The sequence below is a fragment of the Gavialis gangeticus genome, unplaced genomic scaffold (assembly GCF_001723915.1).
Source record: "Gavialis gangeticus isolate Ggan-Ray unplaced genomic scaffold, GavGan_comp1, whole genome shotgun sequence".
NCBI lineage: Eukaryota > Metazoa > Chordata > Crocodylia > Gavialidae > Gavialis > Gavialis gangeticus.
The window spans coordinates 4,682,091-4,704,472 of record NW_017729032.1 but is presented as its reverse complement, the minus strand read 5'-3'; the positions used below and the strand labels follow the sequence as shown (position 1 = coordinate 4,704,472).

Below are 22,382 nucleotides of genomic sequence, written 5' to 3'. Positions count from 1 at the left end.
GCAGCATTTTTTTTTTTGCTACGGAGATTTCCCAGTAGCAAATTTTGCCCCCACACTGCAAATTTGTGGTGCAGGGCATGTTTTAACATGCCAGGCATGCAGTTTCTGGGTCTGCAAAGAGGTTTGCAGTGTCAGAAACTGCATGTGCCTGCACATCTGCATCCAGCCATTCTGTTCAATTTGTTTTTCTTTATGTACATTTAATATAGTTTTATATATTAAAAGCATTTTTGAAATGCTGCGTTGTGAATTTTTAATTGAATTCCAGTTTCTGTTGAAATGCATCTTGATACAAAGCACAAGTAAAATAATAAATCATCTAGTAAATAAGAAACATGTCTCACCATTTGCTAAAATAATACAAAATATAAAAATCAACAAACAGAATAAACGTGTAAAACTGTATGGTTGCCTAGCTAATTATATGCACTTGTTATATATTATCTCCTGGTTGGTAAAAGATAAAAAAAAAAGTATCAACCAAAAATAATCTTTCTTAGAAAAATAAATAAAATGTAGAAATGTGCAAAACAAGATTTAAGTCGATTATTTGAATCAGGGTTTCCTGCTTACTCATTTAAATCATAATGAAAATTTAATCGCTTTAAATCACTTCCTCCTGCCTTTCGTATATCTTCCTCCTACCAGCTCACACACTGAGGGAAGTCCTCATGATGAAAGCAGTGCATCTCTTACCACGCTGTTATGATACTAAAAGTAAAAATCAGAGCTATTTTTCTCTATTTCCGTTTCATAAAGGAAGCTGTTTGAAAAGTTCCCTTTCAGACTGAGGAAGGGCAGCTTTTAAATGAGGCTTGCTGTACTCTGGAAATGAAAAGTTTCTTTGTTCAATTTGTCACAATCATAGTGCAAAATTCCCTTGACAAGAAAGTGTGATGGTGATGTTTTTTTAAAAAGAGCTATCTTCACACATTTTAAATCTTTAATTTGAAAATTCTCTTTGCCTGTACATTTTAACATCATTTCTTCTTTATGTTCAAGTATTTGTGTAAGCATTTTGGGACTCCACCAAAGATGATTGCATATTGAAGCTGCTCTACTACATTTTCTCACTGCTGTTTTGTTTGCTTAAAAAAGACTAACTGGTTTCTAACTTAGAAACCTGCAGCAGAAATGATGAAGCAGTGTACGTGGCCTTCATTGTGTTTTATCTTTGTAACGCCAGGTCACACAGAAAAGCAAAGTTCGGTGGACGGGTACACGAACGCGTGGGAAATGGAGATATTCAAGTAATGACGAAAGCGAGGAATCTGAGAATGAAGAAAACTCAGGGGAGGGCTCAGGGGAGGAGGAGCAAGAGGAAGAAGAGGAACCTGCACCTGCAGATGATGATGAACCATGCAAGAAGTGTGGCCTTCCCAATCATCCAGAGCTAGTATGTTACTGATCTACAAAACATTTTAACAGGAAAACGCTTCAGTTCAGGGCCCTGGAAGTGCTGCTTTTTTATGCTAGTTTCATTTAAAACAATCACTTGCTTCTGCTACAAGAGCTTTCTTCTGAGATGGAGTGGTGTTTCTGAAGAACTGTGCCCCTTGGAAGGGGAGATGGGACAGGGTTAATAGGTAGTAGTAGTCAAGAGACATGATCAGGACTGCAATGCTTGTATTAGGGTGGCTGCTGCACACAGTTCTGTAATGTCTTGGCTCCATCATCAGTCTTGGAGGCAAGCTGGAGAATGCCCCTCTCCACATTCCCTCACTTCCCTTCTCCCACCCGCATCCGACCCCACTCTTGCTAATTATGTTGATGTTAGGCTAAGGAGGAGATGCCAGTGATCTGAATCCAACTTGATCTCTTCAGCCTCCTACAACAAATCTCTGCCTTGCTCTCCCCAGCTCTGAGTCTAGTGCTGGCAAGAGTGCTAGGAGAAAAGTGCTTGAAGAAAGATCGTTTAAGGACTACATTTTCAGAATATAGCAATATGTGGTTACCTGTATAAAGCAAAGCTTGTTTAAATTGTAGTTTTCAGTGTTCAACAGCTGCAAATCAGAAGCTCATGTTGAATGGATGCTTTATCAACAAACTATATAGACTTCTAAGTGCAGTGTATGGCATAATTCCCTTGACCGTTGCATAAAATGATGTTTTTGAAGTTTAAATCATAGGCTTGCATCCCTGTGGCCTGGGCTTTAGATAGATATAGAGGGAGAAATTTAATATATATATTATTTGGTTAGTCTATAAAGGTGCGTGTCTGCCCTGCCTTTCAATCTGGAAGATTCCTGAGTTACACTGAGCCAGGGAAGTTTGTTGTCAAACCATTTATCTTATCTTGCTCCTAATTCAAAAACAGTTTTAAAAATATTCAAACTGGTTTTATTTTTGTGGGGTTTTTTTAAGAGCAACTAGGTGAGAAGTTTGTAAAAGTTCTTTCTTATTCAGTTTCACTGTGTTTCTGCAGTAAAAATAAATGTTCTATCTCCCCAAAAACTATAATGGAAGAACATTAAGGTTGCAAAATCAAGTGCTTAGAAGTTAGGAGATGCCAGAATGCAAGTTGTCTGTACAAGTAGCTGGTGAAGATGATGCGTGTCAGGGGTTGGACTAGATGACTCTCAAGATCCCTTCTTACCATATGATTCTGAGTGTATCTTACAAACAGAGCTCTCTTTTGAACTGGTGTGTGTTCTTATGCAGTAAGGTATCTAAGGATCATCACTTACAAGTTTCCAGTTATGAGTTTGTTTTTTCAATATTGTAGAATGCTAAACATTATAATATTATAAATGGAGTGCAAATCAAGGAAGAGAAGTATTTCCTGAATATCAGGAAAGATGTTGACACAGAAATTCATTGGCATATCGCATTATCTGCACATGGAAGTGTTGAAAACCCCGTTATTTAAGGCAGTTACTGTTAACTTGAATATAGGACTAAGTAGTATGCTGTAGAGCAGTGGTGTCAAACATACAGCCTTTGAGCCAGATCCAGCCCACAGAGTTGCTTCATGGGGCTCGCCACGCTACCCATGGGCCAGGGAATAAGGGGGAGTGGCTAGCAGTGGGGAATGGACTGCCACGGAATCTGGTGGACATGACCACCGGTGGCAGGAGAACAAACAAGGGCTGTGCAGCAATGCTTCTGTGGCCATCTAGCTCACTATCACTTGCAAGCCTCTGCCATGATGAGCAGCTGGCTGGCCTGTAGTTGCCTGCATTACTGCTGCTGCAGTGGCTGCTACCACCACCCCATACCTAGGCCAGATCTGGCCTGCAGGGAGCCCTGTTGTCCAGATCTAAGCTGAGGCCCAAGGTGAGTTTGATACCCCTGCTCTAGAGAATGAACCAGGAGGTCTTCTCTGTTTTTAGTTTCTGCAGTTCTGATTTCCCAGTAGTTGTCATTGAACTTGAACACCTGTATATGTCTAGCAAATCATAACTGTCCATCGTAACACTGATCCACACACTAAGCATTCTTTTATTTATATGACAGATATGCAAGCACAGTTGATATAACTTTAGTAGTTCCTTGGGTGAACTATATACTGGTATTCCAGTGGACACACACAGCGTTGTCAGCTCCTATGTAATGCAGCAGAGGCATCTCGAGTTTACCCAGTTGAATCAGTTTGCATTGTAACAAATACCTAATTCCACATCACACTGAGTCTGTGAGCAGTCCAGGGTGGTGCACTTCTGCATGTGTACAGATGATAAAAAAAAAATCTAGAGTGAAGGCTGCAAATCCTGGTACATAACAAAATAACAGATGTCTCCCTTTTTGGAAACACTTCCAGGAGTAAGTGGTTTTGGAAGTTCTTGGGGCTTGCATAGTTTAAAGTGCTTATGTAAAGCCTTCAACACTGTCTGGAAAGTATCTCTAGTAGTTGTTCCCCAAGGGCATCAATGATCCTGTGTCCAAAGTGATAGCAATCTCTTACTTTCTTTCTGCAGATACTGTTGTGTGACTCTTGTGACAGCGGATACCACACAGCCTGCCTTCGCCCCCCACTGATGATAATCCCAGATGGAGAATGGTTCTGTCCACCTTGCCAGCATGTACGGATTCTCATTGACTGTTGTCTTTCATCTTCTTCATTCCCTGCTCAATGTTGTGATTCACTGGGAGACCAGCACCATTTTTCTCAATTAAGAATTAAGCCATGGTTTGGGTTGTAGTGCATTAAACTGAATTCTGTAGGAAGATAACCTTTACCTCATGCCTTTCTTAATAGATGACTATCACATTGCTAATGTGTAGACAGGAGAGTTCAACAGAGTCAGTTTCTGTCAACCTTTTGAAAAGGTTACCTCAAAAATACTGTAGAATTGGAATCATTTAAGTCTACTCGATTTTTTCCTGGTAGTGTTGTAGCCGTGATGGTCCCTGGAAAATTCAAGAAGCACAGGTTTTTTTTATATCTTTTATTGGAATAGCTGTAGATTTGGGAGAGATGGTAGACAAGCTTTTGTGCATAAAATGCCCTTCCTCAGGTTCATGAAAAGCAGATACATCCCATGCTAGATACCAGGTAGAACAGTTATTTTTGTTGAATGCTTTTATGTTAATAGAATAGATCATTTAAAAAGGAAAGTGGTCAGTAAAGCTGTGGAGCAAAAATAAGTTAGCAAAAGTATTTACAGACTAGGGAAAAACAGTTGCTTTAGATAAACCTAATGTAAAAGAGCTATATTACTCCAAAGGTAAGAGTGGCTATTATAGTGGAGCAAAGAGACATTAACAGAGGGAGCTGGTGAGTTATAATGGATTAGAAAACTGTTGCCTGTGTTAAATCCACATTTTTTGAGGTCCGGCAAAATGATGAATTTTTGTTCCCAGGCCTGTCTTGCTCTCCAAATGGTACGAGACCCTGGCTAAATGACAAAAGCAAAACCTGCCAACGCCGCTCCATTACCACCACAATCAACACACCCCATGACAGCATTGTCAGAATCTGTGCATCTTACAGAGGCCCATCACAAGTGCTATGCACCAGTTGCCCTCATGGAAACTATATAGATGAAACTGTACAGTTGCTATGATGCAGGCTGAATTCTTGTAGAAAAATGATAAAGGATAGAAATAGCCAGTCAGCAGTGGAAGAGAGAACAGCCACTCTATCTCCAAACTCACAGACTTGTCCTCAGATGAAACCTATGCTGTATCATCAGAAGATGAGCCTGGGAACAAAAGTTCAGAACTTTGCTGGACACCAAAACTATGGATTTGACATTGACAGTGAATTTGTTTCCTGTCTTCTAACCCCTCTGTTCTTTACATGTGATAACAGCCCTCTTTCCTTTTAAAAAATATTATTCTTTACATAATTTAGTTTACCTACAGGAACTAGACTTCTTTTTTTTTTTTGGTCTGGTTTGTAAGCACACAGATTCACAGAAGTTTAGGGCTGGAAGGGCCCTCGTGAGATTATTGAGTCCAGTCCCCCTGCTCTGGGCAGGAAAGACTGCTGGGGTCAAATAACCCCAGCAAGGTGCATGTCCAGTCTCCTTTTGAAGATCTCCAGGGTAGGCAAGTACTCACTCTTTGCTTCACAAGTTTATTGTTCATTTCCCTTTCTAAGTGATCAGTTTCATTAATGTAATAGTATTAAACAAAAGTAACAGTTCTAGCTGGTATTTATCTGTTTCTTTCCCAAAACTGTGGAAGGGCAATTTTTGTCCAAAAGTTTCTCTTAACCTCTTTCTCAAATATAAAGTTAGTTCGATAAAAGCTATTAAATCTGGCTGCTTTAATTTTTCCTATAAAAAAGAATGAATACTGTCAGCTGGGCTGGTGGGGAAGTGTATCATCATTCAAAGGAAGCAGGAGCTCTGCTTGAATATCCCTTCTGGTTCCACACATACTTGCCTGCAATCTGGCCAGTTGTCCGTTGTAATCCAACAGCAGCATGATCTTACTGTGCCTGTTGCTCTCTGCTGAGAGTGCTGTCAATGCCAGCAGCAGGCAAGTGGCAGTGCTTTCTGTGATATGGCTCTCTCTTACCACAAAACATTTCAGTGCAAATGTATAGCGTCATTTGAAATAAATTTATTGAAATGGCAAGTTCTGCCTTGTAGAGTCTTGGCATAGTATTGGCCAGACCACATCTAATGCTATTTTTGCTGCATTATTTTGGGAAGGCTTATGTACAATTCAGAAGCAGTCTTGTAGATCTTCTATCCCAGCTCTGATTCCAAAATACATCATAGTGTGTAAGTAATGCTTTTAAGTGCGTGGTGCTGTCAGTACTATGGCATTAGCATCTCTGAAATGGTCTAGTTCCCCTCATTTACAAGACTTCTAAGGGTGGCTCTAGACATTATTCCACTTGCAGCATTGTTTTCCTTGTATGATGAAGACATTGCACCATGTGAACAGCTTCACATGCACAGGGCAGTCTGTCAGGAGAAGGGAAAAAGGAATTAGAGCTTGCACTGCTGCTGCTGACCATCTAGAGGAGCTTTCCTTGGTCAGCAGCACCACTGAAAGAATTAGATGACTACTAAGGAGTCATCCCCCAGGACCCCCACAGCTTCCCCAAAAAGCAAGCTGGGGGGGGGGGGAAATCTTCCCCCCTCCCTCGCATGGAGCCAGGGACACCCTGCTGGGCTGGGTCTAAAGCAGAGCCTGGGTCTCCCAGACAGCAGCAAGCTGGGGGTGGGTAGGATTTCCCCCCCACTGCAGGGAGCTGGGGATATCCTGCCCAGCTGGAGCAGATCCCAGGTCTCCTGAGCGGTAGCAAGGGGACACACTCACCCCATCCTTCCCCACACAAGTGCAGGAAGCAGGGGATGTCCTGCCTGGCCACAGCACAGCCCTGTCTGCTGGGAAGCAGCAAGCATGGGGAGGGAGTCCCCCCATGTACTTGTTGGGTAAAGATGGGGTTGGTCCCCCAATCCGTCTTGCTGCTGCTCAGGAGACCCGGGATCTGCTCCAGCAGGGCAGGGTATCCCTGGCTCCCTGCACAAGCAGGGGACAGTGAGAGGGAAATCCTTCTCCCCAGCTTGCTGTTGTTCAGAAGACCCAGGCTCTGCTCCAGCCTGACAGGGTGACCCAGGCTCCTTGCATGGCTGGGGGGAGTACTGGGGGAAGGATTTCCCCACCCCACCAGCTTGCTTTCTGGGGAAGCCCTGGGTCTCTGCTGGGCTGTGCTGTGGCCAGGCAGGGTATTCTCCACTGCCTGCACTTGTGTGGGGAAGGATGAGAGGTGCCCTCCACTTGTTGGTGCCCAGGGTGCTCCAGCATGGCAGGGGTGTCCCTGTTCATCTACTCTGTGCTTGCATGGAGTGGGGGTGGTATTTGTAATGCAGGCTCCTGCTGGGTAGGGGGGGGGATGAACCTAGGCCTTTGATTAGAACTATGCTGGGACAGGCATTTTCTCCTCGTTCTTTTTCAGAGAAGTTTACCCTGGAGGTGGAGCAATGCACCCTCAGATTCCAGAGGACCAGCAGATAGCCATCACACGATATATTTCTTGCTACACCTGCAAATTAAAGCTGGGTAGCAACCGGCTGTAAAATTAATATATTTTTTTGAGGTCTAACTTTATAGCTGGTTGGAGCTTTTAATAGCGTGATAGGTGCTTTGCACATGTAGCTGGTCTCAGTTAATTGTGCAGTTAACTAGTTAATTTCACGGTAACTGTGACATGTATAGGGGGCCTAATGGTCACTGATGTGGCTGCTGTTAGAAGCCTTGAAAGTAAAGGGAGATAGCAGCTGTAAAATCCACTGGCTCCTGTCATTTTCAAGGCTTCAAGCTCATTGACAGCTGCTTCGCTTTAACTCTTTCCAGCTCAGCTGAAGGGAGTGAAAGAGGTTATGTATTTAGCTGGTTTATGTATTACACCAATATGTAGATTACTGGATTTTGTTACAACATAAACAATAGATAACACATTGGGACTTCCCTTGTGTTATGTAGTTGAGCAAATAACGCAGTTATCCAGTATGCAGATACATGCAGTGAACCATATATGTATTCATTTACACACGCACACAGAACTGAGGATTAGTGTGTGTGTGTTTGTCTCAGTATATGTGAATTATAACTTAATCCACATATTCTTTGAAATTTGTGAGGCTAGACAGAAAGTAAACTGGAAATAATTGGGAAGAATGTTCATTCTGAAGACTCTCATGTTTCATAATTGCTCTAGGCAGGAAGCATTTGACAGTAGACACCTGTTACTAGGTTTCTGTACTTCTGTGGGAAGATGATTGCAGTTTTTACAAAAGTACCTAAAATTGAAGAAAACTGACCCCTGCTTTGTTCCTGAAATATGCTCCTCCAGCCTAAGAAGTATGTTGTTGCTATGCTACTGGATCTCTGGCAGAGATTAAATGAATACAATACCTTAACTTATTTAAAGGGAGAGAGGCAAGGATTTTTGGTGATACCTTTTATTGGATCACCTGTATAGTTGGGAGAGCTGTTAGACAAGGCTTTGGGCATCAAGTGCCCTTCTTCACAGTTGAGCATCTCAGACGTCTCTTGGACCATCATGGCTACAACATTTCAGGCCTTCTTAAAGGGAAAGAAAAGGTTGTCCTTTTACCTATCACTGTGGTAAACATGAAAACAACAAATGAAGATTTTGAATAAATTTATTACATGAGGCTTTTTGCTTATGAGAGAAACTAATACCATGTATTATCTCCCCAGAAATTACTCTGTGAGAAGTTAGAAGAACAGCTGCAGGATCTGGATGTTGTCTTAAAAAAGAAGGAACGTGCGGAGCGAAGGTATGAACCCTTAATTGGTTGTGTTTGCTAACAGCTCACAGCAAGTTGCTAGGTAATTGCAATAGTAATTGATCAAGCTTTAAAAGAAGCTGAAAACATGTATTAATGAGATCTTGCATCAGTAAGGCTGTTTTTGATCAATACTTGGGGACTTCTCATTAATCAGAGAATTTGTTCCTGGCAGCAAAACTGGAGGTTTACAAGAGGTGAGACAGAAGCCCAATAATTAAAAAGATGAAGCAATGTATTTGTATTAAGGCTTGGTCACAGTGTCTGGACACAGTTTCATTCTTCCTGTACTTGCAGCTAAATGGTTTTCAGCACTGGCTCAGCTGTACCAATTGTCAATACCCTTGGTCAGCAATGTGTAAATCTCCTAGTGTAAGCAAGTTCTAAGTCATTTGACTTTGCCACCAAAGTCTCTTCCATTAATGTGTGTTACAGACTCTTCTTGCCTAATATTAGTTTAAACTTTGTTTGCGCTCTACAGTTGCATGCTTACAGGCTGCAGGAAGTAAGAACAGCTGTAACTTAATAGAGTAATGCGTGCATTGTAGCCATTGTCTTAGAATAATAGGAAAGTAGGTCTGGATGGTTACTGTTAGTGTAAACCTGTTCTGTATGCTTGCAAATAGCATTTTCCCAGCAGTTTCAGAGAATTGTGGGTACCTGTCCCCCAACTGCCAGCATAGATATTTGAAAAAGATTTCATAGTTATAATCTATCATTTGGAGAAATGCAGCATTTTTAACAAAGGAATTCATAGAATCATAGAAAACGAGGGCTGGAAGGGACCTCAGGAGGTCACATCTAATCCAACCCCCTGCCCAAAGCAGGACCGTCCCCAACTAGATCATCCCAGCCAAGACTTTGTGTGCCTGGTCTTGAAAACCTGTAAGGATGGAGATTCTACCACCTCTCTGGGTAAATGGTTCCAGTGCTTTACTACCTTCCTCATGAGAAAATGTTTCCTAATATCTAACCTAAACTTAAATATTGTGTAAGTTAGCATTGTTTTGATGTATAGAATGTGTTTTATACAATTAAATGTTAACTCCGCTGAGTATTTTTAAACAAAAATTCACATAAACTGTATACACTACAACAGACTGCCTTGGATTCCATGTCATAAACAGAAACTGCTCAAAACAAATGAATTGGGAGTACAGGGAACACAGGTGTATTGTACACACAATACAAAGGAAGGACAGGTGTATTGTAGTACTGTGCTAGGAAGACCAAGCCCAACACTGAAACTTCAGTGTTAACTCTGGTGGGCATTGTCCACCCTAAGTTTTGTTAAAGTATCTTTCTTGTGTGCTATCACTTGTGTGCTAGCTCTGGCAGAGGAAGCTGTGGGGGTGCTAGTGTAGACCAGCTGCCCAGCATTCCTGCCATCATGTCATCTAATCCAGCTCAGAAAGTCTTGATCATACTCTGGTAAAATTGTTGTTGGCCTGTCCATCAGTTCCTGTTGTTACCACTGAGGGAGCTGCCACTGTAGGAACAAAATAATGAGGTGCAGTATGAGTTTTATTAGGAGGCAGCCCCAGCCTACAGTAAGACTGCAGTGATGCAGAGTGGCCTGACGCTGTGCATAGTAGTGGATCAGGTTCTCTGGACATGTCATAACTGCTGGCAGTGCTTATGCACCTGCTGGGTTTGGTGTAAGGCCAGAATCTTCTAGTGTTGACAAGGCTTTAGAAAATGGTGCTCTTTTAAGTTATCTATTCCCCCTTTTGGCCCAAGTGCTGAAACTGAATCCTGTGCTCTGTTTCCGCCCCCATTGACTGGAGCCCTGAGAAGCATTTTTAAGTGCCATTTCTAAGTGACCTGGCAATTGTCTTTATGTATGTACAGGAGGACATTTTGATCCAGTTTTTAGTTATGTTGTTATCACACAAATCCATAGAGCCACAACTTCCCCTTTTTGTCTTGCTTTAAAAAGCCTTTTGTATTGAATATATATGAATACGGCCTGACAGTTGGAAACAAAAAAAGATGGGCAGCAGAAGAGTTAAAGTTCTCTTAAGTGCTGTCAGCTCTAGTATATTATTTGCAAAGAGTATTTTTGGATTCCTAGTTAGGATAAATACTCTTTTAGCACACACTATATTATATAAAATGCTGTCGGACTGCTTTTCATTTCCAGTCTGGCTTGCTTTTAATTTTGCAAGCTTTGTGTTGCATTAATAAAAGGTTTTGTAACTTTTACAGAACAGCATGCTCATGCTTTTCATATTATACATCTAGTTTGTATGGTGAAAAGTGCTATAAAAATAACCCTTTAGCAATGTGATCCTCAAGCCAAACTGCCCTCATGCTTCCTGTTATACATCCTAAAACTTTTGAGTTTTTGGTGCCCTTTGAAGCTTCATATATTGGCCGGTAAGGGACAATATTGTGACTTGCTATCATGTTCTGATTCAGGTGTCTATTGTTTCTTTATTAGGGCATGCTTTGGTAAAATTGCAAGGTAACCATGATGAAGACGGCAGATGTCATGACAATATAATCTTGGAAAAATCCGGGGCCATGCTTTTATTACAGCTCAAGTGTAAAGGTTATTGCAGCTAAAATAGATTATTTGAGACACAAGTGTAAGCAGATATTAAAACAGGTTTCACTGTCAGAGCTAACCTGTGTATAACAACATTAACTCTTTCTTGTCTTTCTCTTTCCTTTTGGAATAGAGATTTCACAGCTCCCTGAAGGATTTAAAGCTATCATTGAGAGTACACTAATCTGGTTCTTTGGATCAGTGGTATGGCTGTAGCTTATTTTTAATGACAACTTTTCACTCCCTGATGGCAGTGACAGCTGTGACAATAATGGAGATTTGAGTTTTTTAAGATCTGTGTTGCCTTTTTCCCCCTTGTTCTACTCCATGATTTCGAAGTACTACAGTGAAAGTCCTGCTGAATTTTTAAGTTTCTTACTTCTACATCTACTACTGTCTATATAATCATGTACTGCCACGAGGTGGCAGCAAAGGATTCAAAAGGTCGTATCACTGCTATTTTCGATTTAAATCAGGGATTCTGGAACTCTTTCAAAGGATGTACTGTGAAGTAGCAGACTCATCCTGGCACTGCTTTCCACCATGTTCCTCTTCACCCATGGATTATCTCTCCTCTCATTCATAATATTGTAGTGTCCCTTTGGTAACAATGGCATCTACTTATGTGGAAAATACATCTTGGGAGATGTGTATCTCGATTCTTTTCATGTAATTTTGTCATCTGGAGATGAGAAAAGCTAGAATGAGTTCAGTAGTCAGTGCTGTTCCCTGGCCTGCGCTTTGAGACCTGCTGGTACATTTATTGAGCCTTCATTTATCTGTGGTAAGGAAGGTAGTTAGTATTTCATCTCTGTATCTGGTTTTAAGATGTAGGCAGGCTTTGTGTTTTTATGAGAGGTTAACTGATATATTGGTCCGTATTGGATTGGCACCGATAAAAGGAAAATTGACATTATCGGCAATTGGTTTTTTTTGGCCAGTGTAACCGATAATGTCACACCAATAAACGCTGTGTGCATGTGCACAGTTGAAGCATGCATGCAGCCAGGAATGCAGCCCAGCAGCTTGGAGAGCAGCGTCTAGCTGGTAAATCTGTGAGGTGGAGAAGAGGCACTGGGGGGCAGATTGAGTGCCCCACGGTGTGGGAGGGAGTGGAAGTGGGACTGGGGCACAGGCAGGGGCTGCCCAGCCAGGACAGGTTGGGTAACAGAACAGAGCCACAGGGGTGGTGGGCTGGCTCCCCACCACTTTGCACAGCCCCAGGAGGGCACGGGTGGCGTGTGCTCCCTGGATTTGTGCGCAGGGTGAGGGTGGGCTGCCCACTGCAGGCTCGGGGCCAGGGTCTGCACCAGCCTCTTCCTGGTGGAGGGCTGGGCTGGGCCTGCACTTGGGGCAGGTGGTGGCAGCTCTGGGAGGGGGAGCTGTGGGGTGGGCTACAGCCACCTAAAAATTCTCTGTAGTCTCCCTGTAACCTTCTCCCAGCACCACTGCCCACCCTGCTCCCACCTGCCCCAAGCACAGTCCCAGCCCCTGCACTGGGAAGAGGCCAGGGCAGCCTGCCTTTGCCCCACACACAGATCCCAGGGGCACATGCTCCCCATGCCTCCCCCGGGGGTGCGTGGAGCGGCGGGGAGCTGCCCACCCCACCCTGCCTGCGTCCCCCCGACGAGCCACCCAAGGCTCCCTCCTACAACCTGCCCTGCTCTACCCTGCCCTGGCTGGGCAGCCCCTGTCCCCGCCCCAACCCCAACCCCAATCCCTCACTCTCCATAGGGGTCTTAATTTGTCCCCCCCAACAGGCCTGCCTTCAACCAAACAAATCTAGCAGTTTGACCCAAATGTTTCTATATCTTCATTTCAATGGTAGCAATTCTTCTTAGAAACTTAAAAGTTGGAGATAGAGGAGAGCTATTAGATAACATCTAGTCTAGTCTGTCCCTTGTAACACCGTGTTGTTCTCTAGAGACTATTTTCTACCATATTATGTTTTCCAGTCTGGGTTCCTGCAGTATGATCCTCCTTAAGAGATGTGACTTACTTATTTGGAGCCTAATAAAGCATCATCTAATCTCTTCTTGCTGATGTATAGTTTCTTCATGTCCTAGATGTTCCTAAACTTTTGTCTGTTACTGCTAGTTACACTTCTACTACAAAAGCCAATTCCTCTTTTCTCTTTATGTCTTCTCCCTTCAGATACTATCAATTGTCAGAATTATTTCTAAAGCCATTAGATTTATGTGTGTAGGAGACTTTGAGCCTTCAAGACCAAGGATATAATACCTGATAATTTTAATCAAGGTTTGGACCATACACTTTTTATCACAGGGTGCTGATTGGCCTGATTCCTCTTGGCTATAGGAACAGCATTCAAATAATGCTAATTACAGCATTGTTTTAAGTCTACATTATCTTAAAAATGAACAGGCTTTTTGTAAATGTTTTGTTTTCTTTTTTCTCTTCAAGGAAAGAGCGATTGGTGTATGTGGGCATCAGTATAGAGAATATCATTCCACCACAAGTAAGTATTATTCTTTCATTTCCTAAACATTATATCACAATAAATAAGGGGGTGAGTGTACATATGAAAGCATTGTTAATATAAGAATTTGTATAATTCTGAAAGACGAAGTGTCAGCATTGTTTAGGATTAGTGTTTGACCAAATGAACCTGCTCCAAAGTTGACGTGGCTTGCTGGACTGTCTAAATATAGTTCACTTCTCTGTTGGTACAAGTATTGCTAATGTTAAACATTTGAGACCCTTTAGCATATCTAGTTCCAAAAGATAACATTTCTGGACTTCCTGCTGAAAATGGCTTCTTAATAATTATCATCTGCTGTTATTAATCAATTACCCTCACCTGGCAACAGGGAAGAGACACTGGATACCTGGAATAAGTCAGCCACTTGGGAATGTAAGCCTTATGCACACCTGTTATCAGAGAGGAAAATAGGACAGTTGTAGTTCAGTCCTCCTGACAAAAGTGCACAAGGCTGACATGGGCTTCTAACCCTTCTGTCTTATTTTAACAGGAGCCAGAAATACAAGAAAGTCCGGAGGAAAAGAAGAAAGATTCCAAAAAGCCAAAGTCAAAACTACTTGAAAGGAGATCTACCAGAACCCGGAAATGCATAAGTTATAGGTAAGCAGCCTGTTTGAATGCTAATAAGAATGAAAATAGTCAGTGTTTGCAATTAAGGGCATTAATAATAATGTGCCTTGTCCTCCTCCCACCTGCTTTCCAAGTAGCACTTACATGTAGCAAACAAACCAAAGGTAGGAGTCTTCAGTCTTACTTTTGAATACCATGTGTGCTTGGCAGTCAGAAAACAAACGCACGTCTTCTGCGTCACATTGAGTGAGTCACGTGTAAGAGCTGATGTATCACATTTAGTTCTGTGGCAAGGGAAGCAGAGGCATTTTCAAGGTGACAGCATTTGTATTGCAGAATATGCAAAATATTGATGCAGGCCAATGGTTCTCTATCTGGTTGAAAAAAGGTTAATACAAATGTCTGAGGTTTACCATTGCTCATTAGGCCTATGCATAGCTTCAGTCCCTGATTTGATTCAGCAGAGATTCAGCCCAATTCAACGGCCAAATCTCTAAATTGAAACAGGAGACCTTTTAATCTCTCTGAATTGAATCAGAACCCTCCAAATCTATTTGGAGAGATTCGGAAAGATTCAGCAATTTGGACATAGACACAGGTTTAAATGGTTTTTCTGTGTACCTCTAGGTAGCAGGTGGCTTGTGAAAGTTGAGACGATGGGGTAGATGGAGTGTCCCACAGGAGTGCGGGGGGCTCCCCAGTGTGCTTGGCAGCAGACCCAGAAGTGGACCAGAAGTCCTTCTGGTTCACTTCCAGGTCCCCTGGGGAGCGCACTGGTGGGCCCCCCCGCACCCCTCCCAGCTCGGTGACTGGTGCCTCTTGGGTCTGGGGGGACAACTGGGGTCCCCCCCGCAGCCAGTCGCCGAGCCGGTGGTCGTGGGGGGTCCTCCCCGCGGACTCAGAAGTGGACCAGAAGTACTTCAGGTCCACTTCCGGGTTCGCTGCCGAGCACATGGGGGACCTCCCCACGCTCCTGTGGGATGCTTCGTCCGCCCCAGCATTGCAGCGTTCATGAGCTGCACCTGGTACCTCGAGGTATGTAGAAAAAACACTTAAAGCTGTGTCTATGTCTGAGTCACTGATTCTCTGAATCAGCATTGAATCTTCAGATTCGGATATGGCGAAATGGAATTGGGGACAGTGATCCGAATCAGCGAATCGAATCACTGTCTCTGATTCGGGCCGAATCCAAATCTAATATAGCCTGTTTCGTACACTTCTATTGCTCATTCTCCTTTTATATTCCTCCTTCTCTTGGTAAGCTTTAAGAGAATGTACAAATACAATAACCACAAATACAAACTCTATAAGAGATAAAATAAGAAAAAATGAACTTTACCTCTATAGAGTAACTGTGACCTATTATATAATAGAAAGAGAATTAAAGAATTAAAACTCTGTGGGCTCACCTACACGTCACCCTACATCACCGTAGCACCGCGCTAGGTTGCCGTACGAAGTGTTATGGCGATGTAGTGATAATATGAGTCTACATGTGATCAGCAACTACCTTGCCGTAGTGGTGGGCTCCCCGGTTTTAGTGTGCCACTACAGCAAAGTAGCGGCGAAAACTAACCATGTGCTGCATGCACAGCACAGGACAGGAGGTTACTGCGCCATGGTTTAGTACTTTCGGTTGAAGTACTACCAAAAGGCAGTATTAAAGCATGTCCAGTAACAATGTCACCATAGGGTGACATGTAGCTGCACCCTATGTGATTTAGACTTGCTACCCTGAGAGCAGAACAATCGAGGCATCAGCACTTCCAAATGCAGTTATTACTAGCAGGTCTTAAGATGTGTTTTTAAATATGTTATAAAACTAGTATCAATTACATACTGAAGTAGTTGGCAGTTCAGTTAGGCAGTATTGCGTGTAGGTACCCAGTGTCCTTTTCTGTCCCACAAGGAGACTGTTGTTTAAAACCCTGCTGGTAGCAACCATGTTCAGGCTGTACAGCTAGTTTGGTTCACTCTACAGTGAAGAAAATCTTTCTTCTGGTATGGGACATTGAATGCTGCCGATAATTGAGATTTTGCCACAGGCAGATTTTTACAGATTTCTTGTCACGTTTGTGATAGTTGAGGTGGCCATTGACCCAGCAGAAAACATTCTTGCCCAGAGGATATTTGACATGACTGCAGTGGGATTGCTACATCCTGCAAGGATAGTGGTTTTAAATAGAAATAATTTATGTTTGTTCAATGTTAATATGAACCTCAGTATTGAAATATAAAATGATAAGCAAGCATCTCTTATGCAATACATCACACTCGTGTCTGTGAGCTTGTGAATGTATTCTGTATGTGTATTATTGGCATGTGACTTCAAATTCACACAAAAAAGTTAAGTCCTTTAGAGTTAATGAGAATTGTGCCTGTCCCCTTTCCACTGGGGGAAATAAATTGGGAAGTCTTGTTCTGCTCACAAACAGATTTATAAAATGTAGTGTTTTGGTTCTATTCACCTATCTGATCCCTTTGTGTTGTCTGAATCATCTTAGTTTTTTTTGAACAGGTTAGGAAAAATAACCTACAGAAGAGCAAGGTATAATCCATTACACCTTTATATGAAAAATATATCAGGAGATATTTGATTCCTGAATACTTGTTAGCAGTGGTGTAGGAAATGTGAAGAATAGCTTGATTCTTCCAAACATGACATCCAGCTATAAATTGTATTAAGGATAAAATAATCTCATTTATGAATACTGTAAAATAAACCTACCAAAGGAGTCATTTCAGAGTTACTTATCTTACCATAAAATAAATGTTCCTACATTTAGTTAATCATCTTTCATTTACTTCTGCCTAATGTCACAGGCCAACTAGCTTTTCACAAATCCATAGCATCTTCTAAGGAAAGCACAAGACCTAAATATCTAACAAAAGAGGAAAAACAGAAATGTTTTTAGACAAACACATGTCAAAGCATAAAGGAAACAGATCCTTTTTCCCTGGTTTGCATGTCATTTTTAAATTTTACTTTCTCTGTGTATCCAGTCACGATCAGAATTGTAAAGGCTATGTAGCAGACATATAGTGAATATTTTGCCTTTGTCCTTCCCACCAAGTAATGTAATATTATAGCAAATCCATCAAAGAAAGACTTCTATAAAGTATGTATCAGGGCAATTCAACTTCTAAGCAGCCAGGGACTGCATGCTCCATGGGTGGTACCATCACCTCCAGTTTCACCATGCATGGGGGCAGCGTTTCCCCCCGCAACCCCACATACACACTTTTATTACATGGGTGCAAGTGGATCACCCTACCACTGTGCTGCAAATGCTGGAAGCCCCATGGGATGTTTCATCCTTCCCCGATGCAGGAGCAGGAAGCGAAAGCTGAGGGATTTTTACTGGCGTATGTTTTACATAATCTGACTGTAACCCTTCTGCCAGGCCCTGGACAAGGACTGATTTAGGGGTTTAATACCAACCATAGTAAAAATGTTTGGCTGTCAGTAAATAGTTTGCAGATTTTCAGTAAAAAAGTTTTCTTAGGTTGGCAACCCTGTTTGACTGCAGCAGTGGTTTTGCACACGACTGCTCTCACCCCAGGGTTCCCCTATTCACTCCCATGCCCTAATGCCCATGAATGCACCCCACACCAGGCGGCCCTGCAGCATTACCTTCACTGGCCCTGCCCTCCACCAACTCCCAAAGAAGGACTACTGTCTGCCTATCTTTAACCCAGCAGTGTTACAGGCAGACGGGATGCAGCAGCAGCACATGGCTGAGGGAAGGCTACAGAGATTCCTGTGAGCCACAGCCCTGACAGAAACTCCCTTCAGGATGCTGCACTCTTGCTCAGACACCAGGTGGTGCTGCCATGCTCTGTCTGTACTTCAACACTGCCTGCAGCTTTTTTTTTTTTTTTTAAATGCCAGAGCTTCAATCAGGCTCTAGTGGCTTAGATTTTTAATGAATGGCTCAATTGCAGGCTTTACGGCCAGGCATTTTTAGCCCTGTTTTTTATTGTCCATCCATAAATTTATGGACAGTTGGGAACCCCAGTTGCAGCAGCAGCCAAAGTGACAGGGGAAAGGTGCCTGGGTAGGAGCCTATGGGCTGCCAGTTGGATGGCCCTGGCATATATTATTTGTTTAGTCTAAAATGTAGGTAATTTGCCTTATTTTCTGAACTCAGACACCTTGAATACTTAAGATGAAACTTGTATAGGTCTATGTTGTAAGGCTCTCCTGTGAGATGCCAGTGCATTGCCATTTAAACAGAAAAGCTTGGTAAAATCAATAAACAATCTGTTTCTTTTGAAGAATTTTGCTGAAATAATTTTTAGACAGATTTTTCTGCTTTTAGAATTCAGCCTTTTAAATTAATTAGCACACTGGAAAATTAAAGTGAGTTTTGTGAGTATATTTTTCTAAATCACTAGTAACCCAACAAGGTAGTGATAGGTATGTTGCTAGCAGATGAAAATATGAATATACTTTTACAAAGCAAAAAATCTTTGAGAATCTGTCTGGCACAGAATGCATCTGTATGCTTTTACACTGATTATTTCACTGCTTTGTCTCAATTCTGGATTTTCTAAGGCACTTCAAATTCTTATTGCTGTTTTAGATTTTTGAGAGATGAATTCAGATGATATCTGAACTGTGCTCTGTCTCAAAGTAGTAAATGCAAGATATTGTTTTTAGATTCGATGAATTTGATGAGGCAATCGATGAAGCAATAGAAGATGATATCAAGGAAGCTGATGGGGGAGGTATGGGTTTTTTACATATTCTATCTTCATTAAAATGGTTCCAAGAAAGGGTCCTATAGCACAAATTCTATTGTGCTGCAAGAGGCAGTGGGTGTAATTCTCTCTTCTGATCGCTCACAGCTTGGAATTTTTGCTCCCGTACTTTTGAACCATACTTCCTGATTTTGATGGATTCAGGGAAATGGGCATCACAAGCTAGGAAGAACCCGACAGTGTGGTAGCTATAGAACTTTTATTAATAATAATTACTCAATGGTTATACCCTTTTCAGTATAGAAACAATCAAGTACCAGGGACCAAAATGATTAAAATTGTTCACTAACTGCAGGTCAGATTACGAAATCAGTGGATGCTGCAGATATGTAGCTTCTCAGGAATTTGGGCCTTGATCTGTTTTCAGCCCAGCTGACTGCAGCTGTGGTGATATAGCCCAGCATGGGACTAGAGCAGAGCAGATGCACGGAACCATTATCCTGTTCAAAAGGGTTTAACAGCCTGGTGCCTGGTGTGTAGAAGGGAAGCTGAAATCAGAAGCAGGGAGGGAAAATGTATTTAAAGTTGAATGAAAAATGCTAACATTCACTTGCAGGATTCTTTCCCCTTTCTCCCACTGCATCTAGGTGGTGGCCGAGGCAAAGACATGTCAAATATCACAGGTCACCGTGGAAAGGACATTTCTACCATCCTTGAGGAAGAAAGGAAAGAAAATAAGCGGCCCCAGCGGGCTGCTGCAGCACGTCGCAAGAAACGACGGCGACTAAATGACCTGGATAGCGATAGCAATCTGGATGAGGAGGAGAGTGAGGATGAGTTCAGGATCAGCGATGGGTAGGTTTGTGCTTAAATTACTAGTCTAGGTCATTAAACATTGTAGATTTCTGTCAATATTCAGCACTACTTATGCCAAGCATACAATGGGGATGCTTCACCCATGTGGGAATACTAATATACTAAGCTGAGAAGAAGCCCTAGTGGGGATGCAATTATATGCTGCACATGGTACCTGTATGGTAAAATTTTCCTGCTTCCCCACAGCAATCTGTAGTATAGGCCTATCTTAGGTGATTTTTTTTTGTGTGGTTTGAAGTTGTAACTGATGGTTGTTCTGTTAGGCCTGCACTACCTGTAGCTTGTTTGCTGGTATTGCTGTTTTTGGTTAAAGATGTGATAACTATATACCAGTAAAAGTCCTAACATGGCCATGTTAATATCATTATCAAAGTGTCTTATACCAATGTAGTGATTTTGGTATAATAGCTATATCAGTTTAAGGTAGCTTTATACCCACATCTACACCAAGTGTCTTTTACCATTTTAACTCTACTCTTTTAGCTAAAGCAGTAAAACTTTCTTGTTTAGACAAAACCTCCTGTGTAGCTTAGAATGATGAAGAACTGAAGCAGACTTGATGCTTCATCTCTGATAGATTAAAGAAACCTATAGAACTCAATTCTTGACTTTTAGCATTCTAAGAATTTGAGGTTCAGAAAACCAGGAGAACTAGATGTGAAGACCAGAGAAAGGTAAACAGTTTACACTCTATAAAACATGCATTATATGAAACCTGAAATGTTAAATAGATATTAAACTGATTACAAATGCCTTCCACTCTGAATTTCTTTTCACTCCTTATATTACTTTCATTTCATTAGTTCTCTAATCATCTGAGTTCTCCAGAGTAGAAGTCATTTGGATTTCTAATGCTAAAAATCATCATTTCAACCCTTCTTTATACCTCACAGAGAAACACAAAAGGGCTCTGTTTTTTTGGCTGACAACATTTTCAGTTGACAGCTGTCCCTTCCCCATCTTGATTGGTTTAGAAATAACCTCTTGAAAATTTCTTGAGACAGATTTTAAGTATCTCTTGAAGTCATTTTCCACATGTGGGTATACTGAATGATTTTTATCCTGATAGTAGGACAAAATGTGCTGGAACTTTCCCAATCAATAAATATAGCCTGCCAACATCTCACCGATTGATTTGGTATAGTGGGTCTACATTTTCAACAGTATTTTCTATTAATTGCCTGCTGAATATTAGTTTAGAATTTGCATTCAGCTGTGGGAATTGGCTGTCCCCTTTATCCCAACAAGGATATTCTGCTGTTGTATAAATTAACTCATTCTTTAAACAACAGCAGTTCTAGAAGATCAGTACCATAAACGTGTGAAGTAGAAGTTTATCCATAAATATATCATCTTTGCATTTGGAAACGAGTGGTTTGATTTCCACAAGTCTATGAAACTGTTTCACAGATTGTGTTCCTCCTGAGTTATTGCTAACCCCCTGTGATATTGGAAGGTACGGCCATATTCTGTATAGGACATATACGTTTGAAATCCTAGCTTTGTATGGCTCTTTAAAGAGTGCCTCCTGAGAATAATATTGACTTGAAGTCCGGGACAAACAAGACTTCACTGTACATAAAAACCCCCTACAATTTCAATTGAAAACAGCATTCAGATTTACATAGGGCAGAACTCCATTGCCCTGGATCCATCTGAATGGCAGCTTTCTAGCTGTATAAGTGGTATTTTTGGAACTTAGGAACAAACTGTGATTCTAATTACCACTGCACTGTGGACACACAAGTGTGCATGTGTACAGTGAATGTGTGCAGTAGGCCATGAACTGTCTGGTCCTGTATGCATGCCTGTTCTGGGCAAATGCGTGCATGCAAGTCACAAAGATGTAGCTGAGTAGGTGCTCATGGACATAGTGAGGAGGAGCCTACCATGTGTTAGCACCAGTAGCCAATTGGTTATGGCCCTTTCCCAGGAAGCAGGAGACCCAAGGTCTATCCACCTCTTCCCCCCATGGGTGTTTAAACCTGCATTCTTTTGACTTCACAGCACAGGGCTCTAACCACCACACCACACCACAGACCAGCATTATTCGTTCTCTTTTCCAGCACTCCTTCTGAAGCTGGCCCTGGGCAGTCAAGAGACAGACATGTGGGACCAGGAGGTGATGTGTAGTTCACTGAGGTGGCTGACATCCTCATAGGACAAGGCCCTGGGTTCTAACCTGGACCTTTGCTCCAAATGGGGCAGAAACTTCCCAGCAGCACTGCTTAATAATCATTTTATTCAATGACTGTTAAATGCCAGAGAGGGGGGTCTGAACAACACCTGACCTGTGGTATGCTAGGACCACATATGTGTTCATAGTTTCATGGTTTCTAGGGTCAGAAGGGACCTGAGCAGATCATCAAGTCCGACCCCCTGCCATGGCAGGAAAGAGTACTGGGGTCAAACGACCCCAGCAAGGTGTTCATCTAGCCTCCTCTTAAAAACCCCCAGGGTA

At 42.1% G+C, this 22,382-nt stretch overlaps 1 protein-coding gene across 1 annotated transcript in view; it reads left to right on the top strand.

The window, feature by feature from the left end:
* RSF1 (remodeling and spacing factor 1) overlaps positions 1-22,382 on the top strand; it is a 64,898-nt gene that overhangs the window by 21,692 nt on the left and 20,824 nt on the right. The window contains exons 6-12 of the mRNA XM_019524481.1: positions 1,187-1,396; positions 3,918-4,022; positions 8,629-8,708; positions 13,693-13,747; positions 14,262-14,371; positions 19,005-19,072; positions 19,693-19,900. Coding sequence (XP_019380026.1) covers positions 1,187-1,396; positions 3,918-4,022; positions 8,629-8,708; positions 13,693-13,747; positions 14,262-14,371; positions 19,005-19,072; positions 19,693-19,900 — 836 coding nt within the window. The remainder of the gene's footprint in view (positions 1-1,186; positions 1,397-3,917; positions 4,023-8,628; positions 8,709-13,692; positions 13,748-14,261; positions 14,372-19,004; positions 19,073-19,692; positions 19,901-22,382) is intronic.